Source organism: Papilio machaon, chromosome W (genome assembly GCF_912999745.1).
Source record: "Papilio machaon chromosome W, ilPapMach1.1, whole genome shotgun sequence".
In the NCBI taxonomy this organism is placed as follows: domain Eukaryota; kingdom Metazoa; phylum Arthropoda; class Insecta; order Lepidoptera; family Papilionidae; genus Papilio; species Papilio machaon.
Window position 1 is genome coordinate 3,251,454 of NC_060015.1, and position 16,248 is coordinate 3,267,701.

Genomic DNA, 16,248 nt, shown 5'->3' on the forward strand with positions numbered 1-16,248 from the left:
AGTTTACAAAGTTTTCGGAATTAAATCGCTTGGCGAATATACAGACTTATACATAAAATGTGATGTTCTTTTATTATGCGATATATTCGAGAAATTTAGAAAAATGAGTTTACATTATTATAAACAAGATCCAGCTTATTATGTTAGCTCACCAAGCTTAAGTTGGGATGCTATGCTTTTTTATACCGGTACTGAACTCGAGCTTATAAATGACTTGCAAATGTATGAATTATTAGAAAAGGAATTAGAGGTGGATTAGCACAATGTTCTCTTCGACATGCTAAGGCAAATAATAAATATTTAACAAATTTTAATAGTTCACTTCCAAGCAGTTATTTGATTTATCTTGATTCTAACAATTTATATGGCTATGCAATGATGAAAAAGCTTCCGATATCAGAATTTAAAGTTTTAACTCAGAAAGAAGTTATTGACTTTGATTTACTTAGTATTTCAGATGATAGTGATATTGGTTATATCTTGGAAGTAGACTTAGATTACCCAGATTATTTACATCACCAGCATAAAGACTTACCATTTGCTATCGAAAAGATTGTACCCCCTTATGGGACAGCTGAAAAATTGATAGCAAATCTTTATGACAAACATAATTATGTGATCCATTATACTCATTTAAAAGAATGTCTTAACAATGGTTTGATTTAAAAAAAAAATACACTGTGTAATAAGTTTAAGACAAGACAATTTTCTCAAAAAATACATAGAGCTTAATACTAGTCTACGTCAAAATTCCAAAACAGTATTTGAAAAAGATTTCTTCAAGTTATTAAATAATTCAATATTCGGAAAAACGATAGAAAACAAACGTAAGCAAGCAGATGTCAGATTAGTGTCAAAATGGAAAGAATATGATAATCGTACAAATAAATATTTAGATGCTGAAAGATTGGTAACAAAACCAAATTTAAAAAGCATAACAATATTTTCAGAAAATTTTGTAGCAATAGAGTTGAATAGGGAGAAAGTTATTCTAGATAGCCCAATCTACATTGGATTTACTGTTTTAGAATACTCGAAGTTACATTTATATGAATTTCACTATAAAAAATATGGAACTTTATAAGAAAAAAATATGGAAATAAATCTGAACTATGCTATACTGATACCGATAGCCTACTTTATTTAATTTATTGTGATGATTTTTATCAAGATATGCATGATAATCTTTCCTTGTTTGATACAAGTAATTTCAATGAGAATAATCCTTATAATATTCCGCAAATAAATTCGAAAATTCCTGGATTATGGATACATGAGATGGGTGATGATCTGATAATCCTTACTAATATTATAAATGCGAAAGTAACTCTGTCTGTCTGTCTCGCTTTCACGCAAAAACTACTGAACCGATTTAAATGAAATTTTGTACACAGATAGTCTAGAGCCTGAGGATGGACATAGGCTACATTTTAACGCGAAAAAGGGGTTGTAAGGGGTTGAAAGTGAGGGTGAAAGTTTGTATGGAATTATCGTCATTTTTACATGTAGAAGATTGAAACTTATTTTCAAGGCTGCTAATTTGATAAAGATAAATTTGAAATTAAATTTTTGTAAAAATTTTACCCCCAAGGGTGCTAAATAACAATAGGGGATGAAATTTTGTTTGTCAATATATTCGGTTTTGGTGAATGTTTTGTTTAATATGCTTTGCTGTTTCCCTTACCAATATTTAGTCTAGAGCCTAAGGAAAGACGTAGGCTACATTTTAACGCGAAAAAGGGGTTGTAAGGGGTTGAAAGTGGGGGTGAAATTTTGTATGGAATTATCGTTATTTTTACAGATAGAAGCTTGAAACTTATTTTCAAGACTGCTAATTTGATATACATAAATACGAAATTAAATTTTTGTAAAAATTTTAGCCCTAAGGGTGCAAAATAATAATAGGGGATGAAATTTTGTTTGGCAATATGCTCGGTTTTGATGAATGTTTTGTTTAATAAGTTTTGCTGTTACAATTACCAATATTTAGTATAGAGCCTGAGGAAGAACATAGGCTACATTTTAACGCGTAAAAGGAGTTGTAAGGGGTTGAACGTGGGGGTGAAAGTTTAGCCCTGAAAAGGTTCTCGAAGGATGCGGCCGAGAGGGGACAGGGGGCGATGGCGGTGTCACTTGACATCGCCAACGCCTTCGGCTCCCTCCCCTTCGGAGTAATAGAGGAGGCACTTCGGTACCATGAACTGCCCCTCTATCTCCGGAGGATTGTGGGACACTACCTGCGAGAGCGGGTAGTGTCCTACATGGGGAGGGAGGGAAGAGAGGAGCGGCGGATGGCCTCCGGTGTTCCTCAGGGGTCCGTCCTAGGACCCCTGCTGTGGAACATCGGCTTTGACTGGGCCATCCGCGGGGAGGTGCTGCCCCGGATGGCTGTCATTTGCTACACGGATGACACGATGATAGCCGTCCGGGACACCACCTGGAGGAAGGTCAAGAGGAGGGCGGAAGCCGGGGCCACCCTGTTGGTCCGGAGGATCGAGGCGCTCGGACTCCGCGTGGCACTCCACAAAACCGAGGCCCTTTGCTTCAAAGGGCCGAGGTGGAGAGTGCCCGCAGGAGCGACCCTCCGGATCAACGGGGACGAGGTCGAGGTTAACGCCCGGAACAAATATCTTGGCCTTATCCTCGATGGGGGTTGGCGTTTCGGAGATCACTTCCGGACGCTAACCCCCCGACTCGTCGGCGCGGCTTCCGCCCTCGCCAGGCTCCTCCCGAACCTGAGAGGTCCGGGCGTGCAGGTCAGACGACTGTACGCCATGGTCGTTCGCAGTATGGCCCTGTACGGCGCGCCGATATGGGCAGAAGCCCTTGACGCACCAAACAGGGCCCTCCTCCGCAGGCCGCAGCGCATCGTTGCGGTGCGCGCATGCATGGCCTACCGCACGGTTGGCCATGCAGCGGCCTGCGCTTTGGCCGGCACTCCCCCGTGGGAGATAGAAGCGGGTGTGCTGGCCGAAGCGTACCGGGAGCGGGCCGAGCAGAGAGCTCGGGGCGAAGCCCCGGCTCCAGAGGAGCTCGCCCGGTCCCGGGCGGAGAGAAAGCGAATGACCATAGAGCTGTGGGCTGCTGGCCTAGCGGACGCCAAATACGGCGCCCGCACCATAGAGGCCATACGCCCACGGCTCTCGGACTGGTGCGGCAGGCGCCACGGCGCATTGAATTACAAACTTTCACAGGTGCTGACAGGGCACGGGTGCTTCGGGCGGTACCTGTGCCGTATAAGAAGAGAAGAGACGACGTCGTGCCACGAGTGCGGCGCTGATGAGGACACCGCGCAACACACCCTTCAGGTTTGTACAGCGTGGTCCGAAGAGCGCCGCACTCTGGCAGCGGCAATTGGTGATGACCTCTCACTCCCAGGCGTAATTCGCGCCATGCTGGGCAGTGAGGGGTCATGGGAGGCGGTTTCCTCCTTCTGCGAAATAGTAATTTCGCAGAAGGAGGAAAGGGAGCGAGAGCGCGAGGATAATCCCCTCGCGCCCCCGCTCAGACGCAGGAGAGTGGGGAGAAGGAGGCGGGGTTTCGCCGCCATACTTCTCCCCACAAACCATGCGTGAGAGGGAGGCCCCTTCAGGGCGATAACGCAGGCGGGGCCACGGAAGAAAGCTAAAGCGTTCCCGTGGCGCCCGCCATAATGCGTTAGAGGGCAGTCAGGTTTTAGTGGGTATTCCGGTCACCTTCTGTGGCCGGCGAGTCCCACACTCCCTACGCCATTGCACAGCCCGGCGTAGGCGTGCGTAAACGCATTTCCTGACTATAAAAATAAAAAAAATAAAAAAAAAATGGGGGTGAAAGTTTGTATGGAATTATGGTCATTTTTACAGTTAGAACTTGAATCTTATTTTTAAGGCAGCTAATTTGATATAAATAATTATGAAATTAATTTTTTGTAAAAATTTTACCCCCAAGGGAGCTAAATAACAGTAGGGGATGAAAATTTGTTTGGCAATATGTGAGGTTTTGTTGAATATTTTCTTTAATATGTTTTGCTATTACCCTTACCAATATTTAGTTTAGAGCCCGAGAAAGGACATAGACTACTTTTCAACGAGAAAAAGGGTTTTTAATGGGTTGAAAGTGGGCGTGGAAATTTGTATGGAAGTATCGTCATTTTTACAGTTACAAGTTTAAAACTTATTTTTGTGGCTGCTAATTTGATATAAATAAATATGAAATTCAACGTTTGAAAAAATATTACTTTCAAGGATGCTAAATAAAAATAGGGGATGAAATTTTGTTTGGGAATATTTTAGACATTTGGCGCGGTCCTGGCACACCTCTCTCTATGTTCTTCTACATCCATACATCAAATCATAGCACGTCGGTTAAGTAAAATAATTAGCCTAAAAAAATTCTATCCGAAGACAGAATTTTACGCGGACGAAGTCGCGGGCACAGCTAGTAGAATTTATAGGTTTACGTGCCAAATTATATTTTATAAACAGTTTAACATCCGAAATAAAAAAGGCTAAGGGTATTTCGAAGTCAGTGTCAAAAAAATTAAAATTCAGAGATTACAAGAATGTACTGTCAACAAATGATACTCTTAGACATAAAATGTCCATGATAAAATCCATTAAACATATGTTATATTCTCAACAAATCGATAAAAAAGTGTTAGATAGAAACGATGATAAAGTGCAAGTTTTACCTGATCAGATACATACATTACCATGGGGTCATTGTGATTCAGTATTCATGGATTATTTCAGCGATGTGTAAAAATAGCTGGGAATTATTTATCATTTATAATCATATTAAAAGTAATGTAGTTGACATTGTTTATTTGATATGTTTATTCATTAAACCAATGTAATAATTAATGCATAAATATTATAATATGTGAAATTTTATGTAAATAATAAATTTTATGTATTTTATATGTATTTTATTTATGTTTTTATGCAATATAAATTGTGGTTAGTAATCTGGCTGACATATAAGGACTAACAGTTCAAATAGCATTACATTTAAAAATGAAATTCGTAAAGCAAGCATTGTCCTTAGAAGTAAATAGCTTAAAAGTCAGTAATAATCGAGGAATCGTAAAACATAGTCCTTTACTGCCTAATACGATTCGATGTATAATGTGTGGCCCTTCTAATTGTGGTAAAACGAACGTTATGCTAAGTTTGTTATTACATGAAAATGGACTTACATTTAGACATATTTATTTATATTCAAAAACTACTTTCCAACCAAAATATCGCTTTTTGAGTGAAGTTATGAAGAAAATCTCAGGAGCGGACCTATTCATTTTTAATGATGATGAAGAGGTTCTTCATCCAAATGATGCATTACCAAACTCTATTATTATTTTTGATGACATTGCATCTGAAAAGCTGACGAATATTAGAAATTACTTTACAATGGGAAGACATAGACAAATAGATTGTTTTTATCTATCCCAAACTTATTCAAAAATACCTAAGCAACTACTACGAGATAATGTTAATTTACTTGTTATTTTTAAACAAGATGATACTAATTTAAAGCATATTTACAATGAGCATGTGAATACAGATATGAGTTGGTTAAAATTCAAGACTCTTTGTTCGTATATATGGAAAAGTCATTTTAGCTTTATTAGTATTAATAAAGATTGTGAATTAAATAATGGAAGATATAGACAAGGTTTTGACACATTCATATATTTTTAAACCTTAGTTATGATACCATTATTTCATAAAAACAATTCATTAAAGTTCAAGACTTTGCACATATCAGTCGTTTGTACATTCCAATTTATGATGGATATGCAAATAAAGAAAGAACTTATAAAATCTGTAAATAATATAAAAAATAAAATAAAATAGCTCAACAACGAGGAAGATGAAGCTAACCTAAAGTTTAAAAAAGTATATAAACCTATAATACAGCCTTTGGAGACACTTATTCGTATAAAAAAACAAAATTATCATGATAATAATAATTCTAACCTTGAAAACAATGACTTGAATGATACTATCATAGAGGCTAAACTTGAAAATTATAACAAAATCTTAAATGAAAAAGATTCTTCCATAGAATATGAAGATTTTAAGGATTTGGTTACAGCGAGCTCCAATGATGCATTAGAATGTTCTGATTCACAAAATGATGAAAACACTGAGTCGGAGGAAAACGATAATACAAACATTTCCCTCAAAAAAGAAGACATTATGGATATCTATGGTGATATAAACGTGCCGTTTGGAATACGTAGTGAAAATAATAAATTAATGATGGGGAACTCTATAGTCTATATGTCGCTTAAAAAAATGAACCAAATGATGATAAATCGTATATTATTACAATAATAATAATAATAATAATAATAAAAGAATAAATAAATAAATATAAAATAATAATATAATATATAAAAAATAATAATAATAATAATTACAATAATAATAATAATAACAATAATAATAAAAAAAATAAAAAGGCGTCGGGACGTGACGACCTCATCGCCCGTTGGTGCAATAGTTTAAGTGACAAAACTGTTGCACCAATGCAGTCAGTCTGCACTGTGCTAGAGGTGTTTGTGCCGTGCCTCGGCAGCGTCTTCGCAGTGCCACGGCCCGTTTGTGCCTATGGCCACAATTCTAACGGCACCGGAGTCGGGCGTCCTCCGTTACCAGACGTCCATCTTATGGATGATGGACTTACGAGGAACACGTATAGGGCCGCTGCCTGGGGGTCGCCGGGGCGCGTCTGGAGCTGGCGCTGGACGTGGCAGCATGCGGGTCGCCAGCCAAGGGGTTGACCGGCCATCTGTCGACCCCTCGCATCCATCATCCCCTCCAGCTGGCTTGGTGCTGGCGGGACCCTCACAGGCCCAGCCATCGGCACCCGCCGCTAGAGGTCTACGCCGCATGCGATGGACTATGGATGCTAACCAAAACGCATTGCGGACGTATTTTAGGGCGAAAGGGGGAGAAACCAGAGGAATTGCTTACCGAGCTAGAATGCACCGCTTCTTTTCTGAGCTAGAGTCGTCGATCACCGTGACGGAACAGAACCTAGCGGATCGGGTTCGGTACATCTTACGCTCTAATCTGTTTGAAGGTGCCGAACTCGAACGACTAAAACATGAAGCTATTTCTGCGTCGGATTCCCCGACCGCTGCCAGGAGAACAGTTCCGCAAACTACGGTGCAACCTCCAGCTGTGGAACCAGCTGAATGCCTGGCAGAGGTGGAGGACGACGAGGAAGAAATGGCTGCCCAGGACATAGAGCAGATGAGGAGAATCTTGGAAGAGGCTATAGTGGAAACACGTCGAATGCCTTTCGAAAATCGACCGCGATTACCCCGCATTCCCCTCAGCAAGCGCAATCGTAATGTCGTGAGGGCTCTGAACCCAATGCTGAATGTGTACCTTGCTGATAGCCGGGATCTTTGCGATACGGACTCAATCTTGTTTGGCGCCGCGAAGGCCGTATGCCGATACGTCGGAGTCAAACTACAAAAGACTGGACGCAGTACGAATCATCGTAGCGTAGTACCAGCGTGGCGAAAAATAATTGAGGACCGTATCGCAAAGGCGAGAGCTCTCATCGGCAGACTGATTAGCTTCAGATCGGGCAATAGTAGACCGAGGATTGTGCGCTCTGTCAGGATGGCTTTGGGTGGAACGGAAGTAAGTCTGTCTCACCCGGACATTGAACGCAAACTGACGGAGCGCATAGACGACCTGAAGCAGAGGATTGCAGCATGGGGAAAGCGGATTCGTCGATACAACGAGAGGACTAAACGGTTCAACCAGAATCGTCTCTTCCAGAGTGACCAAAAGAGGTTCTATAAGCAATTGGAGCGACAAGAATCGACCAGTGGAACGGGCGCAGGCCCAGATCAGACCGCTGCAGTGGCTTTTTGGCGAAACATCTGGTCTGTGCCCGTTGACCGCAGTGAGGGATCCTGGATGCAAGTTGTGGAGGGTACATGCTCTAAGATCACACCCATGGACCCTGTAGCTATTACGGCTGCGGATGTAGCACATGCGTTACGGCGGATCCCTAACTGGAAAAGCCCAGGGCTCGACGGATTGCATTGCTACTGGCTCAAAGGATTCGTGAGTTGTCATGCTGTGCTCGCCCAACAGTTCCAGGAAGCCCTCGATAGCAAGTCACTGCCGGACCTCTTCACTATGGGGGTCACTCACTTGGTTCCTAAAGACCAGATCACGGCTGATCCGGCCAAATACCGCCCTATAACGTGTCTATCTACTGTTTATAAGACACTGACTTCCATTTTATGCGCAAAAATCACTCGGCATCTAAATGCGAATCAGGTGATTTCGGATGCCCAAAATGGATGTAGGGGCGGTAGCCGAGGGGCCAAGGAACCACTCCTCATCGATGCGGTTATTGGTAAACTGGTGAAGCGCAACCGTCGCAACCTTGACGCTGCTTGGGTTGACTATAAAAAGGCTTTCGACTCGGTGCCCCACTCATGGCTAAAGAGAGTCCTCGAGCTGTACAAGGTCGACTGTACGGTAAGAGACTTCCTCGGACATTGTATGGGCCAATGGAGTACGACCCTTTGTCTCCTGGGTGAGCGCATGACGGCTGCCGAAGACCGGATAAGGATACGGAGGGGTATCTTCCAGGGTGATTGCCTGAGTCCAATCTGGTTTTGTCTCGCCCTGAATCCCCTCAGTACTTTGCTGGAGGATTCTGGGCGGGGCTTTCAACTTCGGAGAGGAGGAGCAAAAGTGACCCACCTTTTCTACATGGATGACCTCAAATTATTTTCTCCTAATTATACCCAACTGCTGGAGTTGCTACAAATCACTAGTGATTTTAGTAATGCCATCAGGATGGAGTTTGGGACGGATAAGTGTGCGGCCGTTCATGTGGAGAAAGGTAGAATTACAAGTTCAGAGGGCACTGATAATCCTCTGAACTTTAGAACCCTTTCTGAGGCTGAAACATACCGATACCTAGGCATGTCACAAAATGTCGGAGTTGATGAGGGCAGCGTAAAACAATCGGTTCGTGATGTGTTTTTTGATCGCCTGACAAAAGTTCTTAACAGTCTTTTGTCAGGCGCGAATAAAGCACGCGCATATAACTGTTGGGTCATGCCCGTCCTCATGTATACCTTTGGCATACTCAGGTGGACTCAAACCGAGCTCGACGCCCTGGACAGAAAAGTCCGCACAGTTATGATGTCCCACAGGATGCATCACCCGAGATCGTCAATTATGAGACTGTACTTACCGCGAAAGCATGGTGGGTGTTGACGATGGAATCAAAGCCTTTCGTGATTTTCTACATTAATTCTATTTGTATTTTATCTGTATTGATTTTGTACCCTTTAACTATGTTTCTTTGTGTATTTGATATGAATTTGTACTCTGTATTAATACCATAACGTACCGTTTTATTATCTGTGAAATATTGAATATTACCAAGGTAGTTAGAGAAAATGTTTGTATATTTGAATTTATAAAAATAAAGGAATTGCAAGGTAGTCGACACACAGTACAGTCTCAACCCAGCCTTCGGACAGCGAACTGTGCGCACCATATTGAAAACTTCGTGTTTTATTTCTCTCCTCATCGCCGCCATCCTCTATAAAATTGGTCGCTTCGAGCCGAATCCTTAATCAGTGGCAACATTCTCGTGGAGCGTACTGTATATTTTTTCGCGAGGATACCATGGATACACTGGAGGGTTCACCTAATATGGCGACGGAGAAGACACCGCGCACAAAGAAATATTCGTCAGCGTATATTGTGCGACGGATGCAGCTGGAGCTGGCAGCTGCACAGGCGAACACTGCAATCAAGATGCACCTCGCCAAGCTGGAAGCGGAATTGGCACGCTTGATGGCAAAGGACAAAGCCGACGACGCCCCAGCACATAACCAGTTCGAAGGCAGCGAACGTGAGAGGAACAGCGCTAGTGAGTGGTTGGAGAATAGCCAAGTCCAGACTTCGGCAGCCTTCGAGACTCGAGCTCGGAACCTTCCAACAGTCATTAGCAGCGAACCGTTACCCCAAGATGACACGTCACAGGATGAAGATGTAAAGCATGTACAGAAGGAGACGACGACTCAGCTCTGCACAGCACGAGAGGTCAGTAACTTAACCTGCCAGGCGATCACCCCAGGTAGTCTACAGAATAACAGCGGCCGTTATAATAAACGGCCACATTTTAAAATTGAATACAAAGAACCATTTGAAAATGGAAGTTTAATAAAGGTGAAGAAAAAATGTCCGTTATTAAAATATTTTATCGCACGACGTCTCCGAGAATTATGCAGAACATGGTGTGTGCAACAAAGCAGCGCGCATGCCAGCCGCCGCGCACCAAGACACCCGGCCCTAGTCGAACGCGCCGCCGTGGTTCCCGCCGACGAGCACAGTCGTCATCATCCACGCAGGTCACAATGGACCACATAGCAGCGCGTAAGCAATATAAAACAATGTGTTATTTATTGTGGCTAAAAGTGATAGTAGTGTCATTACGCGTTTCGTTAATTATTATTATTAAAATGTATAAAGCGAACAAAGTCAAAATGCGTTAAGAGAATTTGTATGTGTTCAGTCTAATTATTTTTAATTTTTAGTTGTAACATCTTATTTTCGGAATTTTATTTACCGTTGTTAAGCTTGTTGATTTTTATTGCATGATTTTTGTTAAATAGTTATAAATTTAATGTACGTAAACATTTATTTAGTAGGCGCTTTTAATACTGCATTTTTACAAATCGCATTGCATTATACAAATAATTTTGTTAACAAAATGAACCTTATGTGTCTTTAAATAATGGTTAATGTTAATTAATACTGCGGTCGCACTCACTCACCAAATCATTCATTTATCGTTTACTGTAATGGCGAGCACAACAAATATGCAACTTCATGTAAACAAGTTATGAAAAAATTCTTATTGCTAAAAATCTATTGAAATTTCGTCCTTATCACACTGAAAGTAAAGCTCATTATTGTGAGTACGATACTGTAGATTATTCTTTTCGTAATGTGTAAGTTTGTAAAGGTAACATTTTGACTGAATGTATTGATGATGCTTTGTTTACTTATATTTTATCTAACAATTACTTTAGGAAATATAGCTGTGATTATGCAGAGAGGTACAGCAGAGGAACAAAATATCAACGCAGCAGATAATTAAGGTCAGTGTTGCACTAAATTATTTTTTGTTTTGATTTTCAACATGATTCAATTCTTTTTATTTTCTTTGTTTTTTCTATTTTAACGTGATGCAGTGGTGATGTACTTGCACGCATGTACTCATTGCGACATGAGTGACATGTCTAAGCAATGTTTATGTTTTTACGTAGTTAATATATTTTTATTTTCCGTTAACTTTGAATCTTAAAATCTTGAAAATTAAATCGCTTGCTTACCCTAAAGCCGTAAAGATTGCGTAAAGATTTTAATTTTACAAGCGACTTATTAACTATTTGTTTTTGGACACTTCACTTTTTTGATTAATGGTATTTTACAGCGACATAAGCCATGTCAACGTACTGTTTAGTTTTTTCATAATGTTTATTTTATAGCTTAACATTAGCATTCTGCTACTTAAAATTACTAATGCATAAGAATGCACACCCGGAGACCGTAACATATTGAAGAATAGTTTCATAAAGAAAGTATTTACATTTGTTTTTCTTGTAACGATTAACTTAACTACAGTGAAAAATATTTTTAAATTTAATATTTTGCTATTAATATTTTATGCAATTAATATTATTGCTGACTAAAGTTATATTAGATTATTAATTAAGCTACAGTGGATAGATTCGAAAGCCGTAAGATATCAAGAATATATCTTACGAACAAATGATTAGGTAGTGATTTATTTTGTTTTTCATGTTTACCTTCTTTAATTAATTTATTAGTAAGATTTTTGGTTATTTCCACTTGATCACAATAACTGAAATTGTCGACAACAGTGAATTGTTTTAAACTAACTAAACAATTTCAGTCAAATCATTAAATTGTTGTGGTTTTTAATACAGTTTTATTAGACTTCTTTAATTGGGTCAATATTTAGTAATTAAATGAGACCTAGTTCCGATAGATAGATATGTCTAAAATTTGGTACACATTTGTTGTGATGATAATACATTATTTTGTTAGTTGGTGTATTACTTTGAGGTTTAATATTTTTGAACAAATTTGTTTTGTTATAATTTCGATTTCTGTCATGAATCAATATGACACAGGTCAATGATTACCTGATCTGCAACCAGATTCTCCTTTACCAGAATTTTGTAATACATCTGGAATTTTTAATGTTAAATAATACAATTTTTTCGGATTTTTGAAATTCTGAAATAGAAGTTTATTCCCAATCATTATAAATTAGCCTGTACATGTATAAATAGGTTTTAGCGATTAGCAGGGGCAAGTAAAAGGAGCCACCAGTGAATTTGAAAGAAATTCATAATTACTTGCACAGATCTTTTTGCAGTTTAGTATTCTCCAAAATGTAACATGTAACGGGAACATAGATAATAAACTGTTAATTTGTTCTACCGGATCATTCGAATTATCTTTTCGTGTATTTCTTAGTCTTAATACTTTTTTATATCAAAAGATGGCAAACGTGCATACGGCCATAGAAATCCACAATTGCAGATGCGTTGCCTACTTTTAATCAACTAGAAGGAGACGCACAGAAAGAGCATTTTATCTCGTTCTTTGAGTTTACCAAAAGATCCGTATATTTACTTTTATCAGGATCCGAAATATATTGCTCAAGGCTAATACGACTGTTAGTAAAGCCTATACAGTTGATTGTTAAAATATACTTGCTTTTGTTTTGTTTCCGTGTTATATTTCGATGTTTGGAGCAACTAATATAAAATGAATTAGCATCAAAACTTAAAGGAGTGAGAAAAAGATTTTTGCAGACCAGTGTAAAAAGAATTCTAATTCCACTTAAAACAGGTGGTCTTTGACAGCTTCATCAACACATAAACGCACTTTGCGATGCTTTGTTAGAAGCATACGTAGCTGTTCTGTCATGGCGTTCCAACGTGTTGATGGTAAGGTATTATGTTTGATTACCACTCCGGTCGGAACATCAGCAGCACTGATAGCTGCACTTGTGGCGAGCGCACTCCCGACGCTGACCGATGTCAGCACAGCATGGCGCCCAGGGTCTGCGCTGCGCACCTACGTCTGACCGAGGTAAGTTTGTGAACTAACTAATCTGATCACCATTGAACTTTTTTGAATTATATTGTAATTGTATTAAATAAAGCAATAACAGTAGGGATTTTCTGATCATCTTAAGACATGGCGCAGTGAGTGCGGCACTAGTCGGATTAGGTCTGGCACTAGTCGGATTAGGTCTGGCACTAGTCGGATTAAGTCTGGCACCTGGTCGGATTAAGTCTGGCACCTGGTCGCTCAGGTTGTCTGTCTGAATGATAGGTAGATAGCACATTGATGTAGTGCTGAGGAGTCAGCACTAGGGGGCGGTGTTGACGATGGAATCAAAGCCTTTCGTGATTTTCTACATTAATTCTATTTGTATTTTATCTGTATTGATTTTGTACCCTTTAACTATGTTGCTTTGTGTATTTGATATGAATTTGTACTCTGTATTAATACCATAACGTACCGTTTTATTATCTGTGAAATATTGAATATTACCAAGGTAGTTAGAGAAAATGTTTGTATATTTGAATTTATAAAAATAAAGGAATTGCAAGGTAGTCGACACACAGTACAGTCTCAACCCAGCCTTCGGACAGCGAACTGTGCGCACCATATTGAAAACTTCGTGTTTTTTTTCTCTCCTCATCGCCGCCATCCTCTATAGTGGGCGAGGCCTTTTAAGTGCCCTCACCATGCATAACCGCGAAGTGTGCAGCCTCCGTAGTTACTATTTGGCGAAATCGGGTGATGGAATCCACACGGATGTCATATCTTGTGATAAAGGACTAACCCCCCTATCCTTGGCCAACGAGCAATGCAGTGCAGAGCGTCTCTGACCGGGAGGCAATATGGAAAGAGAAAGAGCTCCACGGGAGGTTCTACAAGGCTCTTCATGAGCCCTTTGTAGATACTGTATCATCCTACCACTGGCTACGCTTCGGGGACCTTTTCGGGGAAACCGAGGGTTTTGTCTGTGCGATACAGGATCAGGTTATTAAGACCAACAACTATCGGAGATACATCCTAAAGGACGGCACCGTCGACATTTGTCGAGCATGTCGCCGTCCCGGTGAGTCACTTAGGCATGTTATCTCCGGTTGTTCGGCGCTTTCTAACACTGAGTATCTGCACAGACACAACTTAGTAGCCCGTATTGTCCATCAGGAGCTCGCTCTTAAGTATGGTCTTCTGGATGTTAGACTGTCTTATTATAAGTACGTCCCGGAAGCCGTGCTCGAAAATAACCGCGCCAGGCTCTACTGGGACCGGTCCATCATCACAGACAGGACTATTCCAGCGAATAAGCCTGACATTGTGCTGATGGACCGGGCACAGTCAGGGATATTTTTGGTTGACATAGCGATCCCCCATGACGAGAATCTCGAGAATGCCACAACAGAGAAGAAAAGAAAATATCTAGATTTGGCACACGAGGTTTCTGACATGTGGGGTAGCTTGTCGACTGAAATTATACCGATAGTGGTTTCTGCAAACGGTTTAATTCCAGTCAGCCTTTCTGGATACTTGAGGAGGCTGGGGCTCCGGGACGGTGTGCTCCGAGCTCAAATGCAGAAAGCGGTGCTTCTCGATACCGCCCGAATTGTCCGCCGGTTTCTTTCCCTTTCTCCCTGACCCTCGGTCGTCTAGTCTCCCCTGCCGAGGGAATCCCGTCTGGCTAGGATTATTTATGTATGTATAGTGTGTAATTTCTCATCCAAGAACGGTTTTAATGATAATAAACGACTTTTCTTTTGTAGAGGTAAGCCCCTTTTCAAATTCTCAATTTCATCTCTAAACTCTATGCGTTGTGATATCTTTAAACAAACGGTAAGTGCTTCTTCTCTTTCCTCAAAATTTATAAATGATGTATTAACCTTGTCTTTATTTTTCAGGTGCAGCCATCGTCTACAGTATGCTATCACCGTTATTAGTTTTCTCAAAGAAGAATATTTAGTTAATAAGGTAAGTATTTCCCTATCATCTGACTCTTGCGACTTAACTGTCATACAAGAAACTGTTTCTTTTAGCTCCAATGTAGTAGTTGGTACTTCACAGGTAAGTCTTTTTATGTATTTATCTTTTAGAAATAATGGACCTTGCCACCACAACTCATGAGATTTTAATTTTTCAGGCGCTACTCCTCGTGATGCTGGGTCAGCAGGATTCTCTTTTGTAGGTATGTAAGACCAATTTGGTTTGAAAGTATTTGATATTTCAATCACTCTATTTTTTACATATGGTTTCCATCTATTGGGATCGCCGTTTATCCAACATAACGCTACTTGTGAGTCGGACCAAGCGTAAGTATGTGTCTCATCAACTCTCAATGCGGTCGCGACATGTTTTAAAAGTTTTGTCAGCAGAAGAGCAGCACATAACTCTAAACGTGGGAGCGTTACTTGTTTTAAAGGCGCTACCTTTGTTTTTGACATAATCAACGAAACCTTGACTTCATCATCGGATTGCACAACTCTACCATAAACCACTGCCGCATATGCTGCTGCTGAAGCGTCTGAAAAACCATGCAACTCAAATCTACGATGTGTATTCGAGGTACCCATCCATCTATCTATATTTATTTCAGAAAGTTTGTTTAACTATCGCCCTATAACAATTTTGCCAATTATTGACAAAATAGCAGAAAAATATATTTGTAACCAACTTCAAGAATTCTATAGACAAAATTCTATACTAGCTACATCACAATTTGGATTTCAACCAAAAAAGTCAACTACATCTCTGCTGTCTAAGTTTACAGATGAAGTCAATGGCCATTTTAATGATAAAAAACACGTTTTACTTCTCTTTATTGACTTCAGTAAAGCGTTTGACACTCTGCAGCACGACATCCTATTGGAAAAACTAAACAATACAGGAATAAGGGGACCTTTACTAAAATGGTGTCGGGCATACCTACAAAACCGAAGTTACCAAGTAAAGATAGGTGATGAGGTTAGCAACAACACCGAAGTCAAGGGAGGAACAGCTCAAGGTTCAGTGATGGGCCCGATCCATTATCTCGCGTACGTAAATGACCTTGAAAACATTATAAAAAATTGTTCGCTTTATCAATATGCAGATGATACATGCTTGTTATCAGCTA

At 40.3% G+C, this 16,248-nt stretch overlaps 1 protein-coding gene across 1 annotated transcript in view; it reads right to left on the reverse strand.

Moving 5' to 3' along the window:
• The window catches only part of LOC123722904, a 37,318-nt gene extending 21,612 nt beyond the window's left edge, over positions 1-15,706 (reverse strand). Inside the window, exon 1 of the mRNA XM_045685466.1 lies at positions 15,493-15,706. Coding sequence (XP_045541422.1) covers positions 15,493-15,706 — 214 coding nt within the window. The remainder of the gene's footprint in view (positions 1-15,492) is intronic.
• Between the last annotated feature and the right edge of the window lie 542 nt (positions 15,707-16,248).